At 41.0% G+C, this 6,000-nt stretch overlaps 1 protein-coding gene across 1 annotated transcript in view; it reads left to right on the top strand.

Annotated features, from left to right (window-relative positions):
* The first annotated feature begins 2,465 nt into the window (after positions 1 to 2,465).
* The window catches only part of LOC108271609 (BMP/retinoic acid-inducible neural-specific protein 3), a 47,026-nt gene continuing 43,491 nt past the window's right edge, over positions 2,466 to 6,000 (top strand). Inside the window, exon 1 of the mRNA XM_017479285.3 lies at positions 2,466 to 2,840. Coding sequence (XP_017334774.3) covers positions 2,466 to 2,840 — 375 coding nt within the window. The remainder of the gene's footprint in view (positions 2,841 to 6,000) is intronic.

Here is a 6,000-nt window from a genome sequence, read left to right as displayed (position 1 = left end):
TGAAGCATATTCCCGTTGATATTTTATATCAACGGGATATATAAAATATCCCGTTGATATTTTATATTTTTTTAGTACATGTGGGTGACTGGGAACAGGAAGTTGTTCAACCATCACATAGGCCAAAATCCCTTAGTCTTTTCTAAACATGAGTAAGACCAAGGAATATAGCTGTAATGTGTTGTTGTGCTTCACAAAATGGGAAGTGGCAATAAGAAAATAGTACAAACATTGAAAATGCCCATTTTCACCATCAGGGCAATAATTAAGAAGTTATCTCGTCCAAAAACAAACTCAAGCATCTTCAGTTTGCTAGACACTACTGGAAATGGGATTGGGTTCTATGCTCAGATAAAAACAAAATAGAGCTTTTTGTCAATAAACACCAGAGGTGGTTTTGGCAAACACAGAGGTAGCCATATGGAAAAGTACCTCATGCTCACAGATAAATATGGTGGTCGCTCTTTACTGTTTTGGAGCTGTTTTTCTGCCAGAGGGCCTGGATATTTTGTTAGGCTACATGGTATCGTGGACTATGAAATATCAACAGATATTAAATGGAAACCTGAAAATCTGTGGGGTGAACTGAAGAGGACCACCAGCGTGGACCTCGAAATTGGAAGGAACAGATTCTGTATGGGGAATGGTCTTTTATCCCTTGCCATGTATTTTCCAACCTCATCAGGCATTATAGGAGAAGACTCAGAGCTGTTATCTTGGCAAAGAGAGGTAGCACAAATTATTGACTAAAAGAGTGCCAATAATTGTTACACACCTATATTTAACAAATATATTTTTTATGGGTAAATCTGTGTTCCTTTTCAAAAGGAACTCTACATCGCATGAGTTTCGCGCTGTGGGAATCCTCGCGCTGACTGGTATCTGAAGTCTGTGTGAAATCATGCCTGTTTATAGGCCTGCTGTGATCAGGTGATGTGGACTTTCGCATGTCACATGATTATAAAACGGTGCCTGTAAACCACGTCATCAGCCTTTTTATCTTCAGCGATGTTGGCCATTTGTGTGAACGCTCACAAAAGCAGACTTCACTTCTGCTGTATTAATAAATATATATATATATATATACACAGTATCTCACAAAAGTGAGTACACCCCTGACATTTTTGTAAATATTTGATTATATCTTTTCATGTGACAACACTGAAGAAATGACACTTTGCTACAATGTAAAGTAGTGAGTGTACAGCTTGTGTAACAGTGTAAATTTGCTGTCCCCTCAAAATAACTCAACACACAGCCATTAATGTCTAAACTGCTGGCAACAAAAGTGAGGACACCCCTAAGTGAAAATGTCCAAATTGGGCCCAAAGTGTCAATATGTTGTGTGGCCACCATTATTTTCCAGCACAGCCTTAACCCTCTTGGGCATGGAGTCCACCAGAGCTTCACAGGTTGCCACTGGAGTCCTCTTCCAGTCCTAGTATGAGGCAAAGAGAGTTCAAGAAGTGTGTTATGTCTTGCTCCCATTTCATTATGGAGGGGGATGGACACACTTTCTGTCTGGGGTTGAGCATGCGAGAGTGGCCCTTGAGGGGGCTGACTGCACGCATTGTGAATGCTTTTCAATCAGGCAGCTCTGCTCATGGCTCGCTCTCTTCTTTGCCAAAAGGAGTTGGGTTTCGGAGCCTTGTGGATGTGGGCTGGCCGCTTCCAAGGCAGCCAGCTGGCTCAGGTCTTGGGGATCCCGTATGGATCTGGAGGAAGAGCTGGAGACGAGTGCTGCTCTATCTCTTGCCCTGTCTTCTAGGTCTGACTCTATGCCGGCTATTAGAGCTCTTGTTGCAACTCCTCCTTCTGGTATGGAGAATCAACCCACCCTCGCTAAATCTGAGGAACCAAAGGGGGAGCCATTGCACTAAAAACAGAGGGCAGCTCTCAATCATATGAAGAGCTGCTTGATGTGATTACTAGGGCTGTAGAGAAACTGAATCTAGACTGGCTGGCCATAGGAAGAGGAAGTGGCTCATAGCAGGCTGGACAAGCGCTACCTCCCTAGTGAAAATAAATCTCTCTCACACCACAAAAAACTCCCCCTTTTCCAGAAGTGCATGATGACATATCATGTTTCTGGGGAAAACCATACACTAGCTGTATTTGACTATGCCCAAGGCGGAGGAGGCACTTGCGAGCTACCTCTCTCCATCGACAGCAGGAAATTTAGGGTGGGGGGCGGCTTTGCAATCCATGCCATGTAAGGCCACCTCAACATTGGTTGGCAATGCCTTTGCAGCAGCGGGTCTCACTTGTGGATCATTACATACAATGGCAGTGTTGCAGACCTACCACGCAGACCTGCCGAGTGAGCTTGATAGGAGGGAGGGAATTGGGCCCGAGGCGGTGGCTGAGATTCGCCACGCCACAGATTTGTCTCTTCAGCAACCAAACAACCAAGCCCGTCATATCGGCTGTTCAATTGGTATCTTGCTTGCAGCAGAGAGGCACCTATGGCTCAAACTCTCAGGGATAGGGATAAGGATAAGGTCTCCCTGCTGGATTCCCCTGTTGAACCTTCCGGCCTTTTCGACGTCGCAGTTAATGCTATTGACAACAGGTTTTGCGAGACAAAACAACAAATGGTGGCATTCAGCCAGTTCCTTCCCCGTCATGTCGAGTCCATCTGGGAATCCACGAGTGGAGCCTCTAGTGCAAGGGAGGCACAGAAGGAGAGTGTGGTGGCCCATCTCCCCCCGCGGAGAGCCAGGGGGACCAAGAAGTCATTGTTGCAGCCTGCTAGTAGGCCTGATCTGAGAATGATCATTAATGCCCAGCAAGAAAGAATGAATGGTCCTGATTGGCCACAGAGGGAAGTAACAGGGGATGTGAGATTATTAAGCATATTTCCACATATAAATATTGCCCAGTCACAGGATGTTCTTGAGGTTCCCGCAATATCAGGTTATTTCCTTCGGTCTAGCTTTATCCCCTCGCACCTTCATGAAGTCCATGGATGCAGCTCTGGCTCCCTTGTGACTCCAGAGCATCTGTGTACTAATCTACCTGGAGGACTGGTTAATTCTAGTGTGATCCAGGGAGTTGGTGATCCAACATCGATATGTTGTTCTTGCCCACATGAGGAGCTTGGAACTCAGGTTGAACCCCAAGAAAAGTATGCTTTCTCCAGTGCAGAGGACAACTTTTCTAGGGCTTATATGGGATTCTACTATGATGAGGGCATTTCTATCCCCACCACACGTAGGGTCAATCCAATTAACACTGAGAAAGATAAAGCTGGGTTTGGTCATCCCCACCAGTCTCTATTAGGGATGGTGGGACTTACGGCAGCAGCAGCTAACATCATTCCGTTGGGCCTATTGCACTTGACACCATCAGTGACTTTGGCAGGCCTATAAATCGTACAAGTTCCTGTAGAGGATACTATATTAGAATGAAGAGAATGTCAGAGCTGCTGTTACAGAACATTTAACACCTTGAGATCTGAGAATTATGAAGTGCTCTGGTATAACATGAAAAATAATGTGACGAAAATAACACAACAACATTAAGGTTGCGTCTCTAATGATGATTGTATGTTCCTTGTCTCAAATGTGTTTCAGCATGAACTAAAATATAGGCATATTTGGACAGGATTAAATTTACGTGGGATCCTTGGGTAATTTCCTGTTTTACAGGTGCTACTTTGTGACTTTATTTCTGTCTAGATCAGCAATATTGATGTTTTTCTCAGTCCTCCTCTGAGAAAATCACAGGTCGAATCACCTTCGGTTTTTCTCCAAACTCTGCGCTTGTCTGATAATTTTAGTCCAGATACACATGCTCATGACTTTCTATGCAGATGTCACCTCAAGTCGGCTGCTATATCTAGTACCGTAGCATGTATCAGTGACCCTCTTCCAGTTATTAAATACTTCCTAAATAGATGCTTCTTGTATACTTTGGGATTATTGTTTTATTGCATTTTCAAATTGTTGCTGGAACTTTGGTTCACCCCAAAGTAAAATAAGAGCCTCTATGACCACTTGGGCATCATGCTGTGAATGGAGTTTGATCACATGACTCAAACATCTGGGTTCTGAGAAAACAAAGCCACTAGGAACTCACTGCTCCTGTGGAAATTTTATTGCTGTCCTAATGCAAAATTTTTATGACTGAGGAGACACATAAAAATGTATAACTGACGTCCCACTGATAAACTAATACAATCTGAATAGGGCTTATGTCCTCTTATGCATGAATCTCAAACACAATTAAAGTTCTAGCATTTTTAAACCCCCAAAAGTGAAATAGGAGAAGATAACATTACGTGTAATATATCATTAGTAGAAGAACACAGTGTTGATCAAAACCAAATTTTTTCATAGTATTTTGTTTTCCAAAAGAAATATCAAGTTTACTTTTCTATAAAATACATTAAGTACTTGGTTTAGATTTATTAGGAATGACATACAGTGTTATCATCCAAAGCATACTGGAGTTTAAAAAAATATGGGTAGCTTCATGGTTGTGCAAAGATGTTTATTGAAAAGAAGCAGCATGTTTGGCAGCTGTTTTCGCATATAATCACCAAGCCCCCTGAGAAGTGATGTTTATCTAAGCCAGATGTGATCGAGACATGATCCACTAGAACTTTTATCCCATTTATCCCCATGTGTACTCCTCAGGCTTAATTTGAGAGTCTAATGTGCTCGGCACTATAGATTAACTTTCAGGTTGAACTCTTGTTTTGCTGTGAGTGTGAATGGCATGTGTAAACTTCATTTAAACTTTTAATGTGTCATGCCAACAAATCTGCTGTGGATATTGAAGGAAAGTCTAATGAAATTTGATTTTTCTTTCTCTAATAAATGGTAATTAATGGGTACAGGAACAACATGCTTCAACTAAATCAGGCAATAAACAAGCTCAGTTTGGAAAATGTTCCAAAAATATGAAAATAAAGTCATGCTATATATAATGTGGAGTATAAAACGAAACATGGAACGAGAAACATTTTTTCTACTCCTGCATCTACGATATTGATAACTTTATTTGCAATCCCCAGGGTCTAATCAGACAATTTTAATAATCTGAATATTTGTAATGACTTGACTTACAGGCGGTTTGTACAGAATTTTACAAAAAAAAAAAAATTATGACGGTTGCAGCCAAAAATGCTTGATTTTACTGCAACTTTTTTTGTGTGTTTTTCTGTGCTTTTCTTGCAGAAAACTGCTTGAATTGCAGAAATTGCAATTGCAACAAATTGTTTTGCACTGTCTTTCACAGTGATGTTTGTTGCTGAAGAAGACCATATAGCTGTACTCATGTGCAACAATCAAAAAGGGCTTTGGCTGAATGCGCCTTGTGATGACATCAAATGACACATGTTAGCCCAAATCTGTAGAAACTCTGCAGTTATCCTGAAAAATTACAAGCTCCTCAGAATATTGGAGAGTTTGTTGATTTTGCATTAATTTCTGTGATAGCAAAATCACAAAATCCTGGAGGGGCTGTACAGGCATGTAACCAAATACAAATACATTGCTGGAAGGAACAGATAATGTGTTGTAATCAGATCCGAATACAGATTGATCATATGAATTTATGTGAACATGAGTCATGATGCATTTAAAAGGTTTATTAATTCGTCTTTAGTAACTGTCTGGTCAGTGGTTTAAATTAGGCTACCAGTTTCTGGGAAATAGAACCAACTATGGAATAAGACTTACTGCATAACAAATAATAACTGTGTAATTGAGGATTTAAAAAAAAAAAAAAACAAACAAAAAAAAACAAAAACATCTCTAATTGTTTGTTGTTGAACATCTGAGTTGATGTTCTACTCCTATGACCAGCGGCAGCCGTAATATATTCAACGCCCTAGGTTAAAGATTTTATTGACACCTCCCAAATTCCTGCCATTGTCGTGAGGAATGGGCAGACAGATCCAAATGCAGTTAGAGGTGTTTATTAATGATCGAGGCAGACAAATGTAAAACATAGGCAAAAAGAATTAGTAAACAGGCAAAAGATCAGGCGATC

This window comes from Ictalurus punctatus, chromosome 11 (genome assembly GCF_001660625.3).
Source record: "Ictalurus punctatus breed USDA103 chromosome 11, Coco_2.0, whole genome shotgun sequence".
In the NCBI taxonomy this organism is placed as follows: Eukaryota; Metazoa; Chordata; class Actinopteri; order Siluriformes; family Ictaluridae; genus Ictalurus; species Ictalurus punctatus.
The sequence above is the reverse complement of the archived record's forward strand: the minus strand, read 5'-3'. Positions and strand labels throughout refer to the sequence as shown.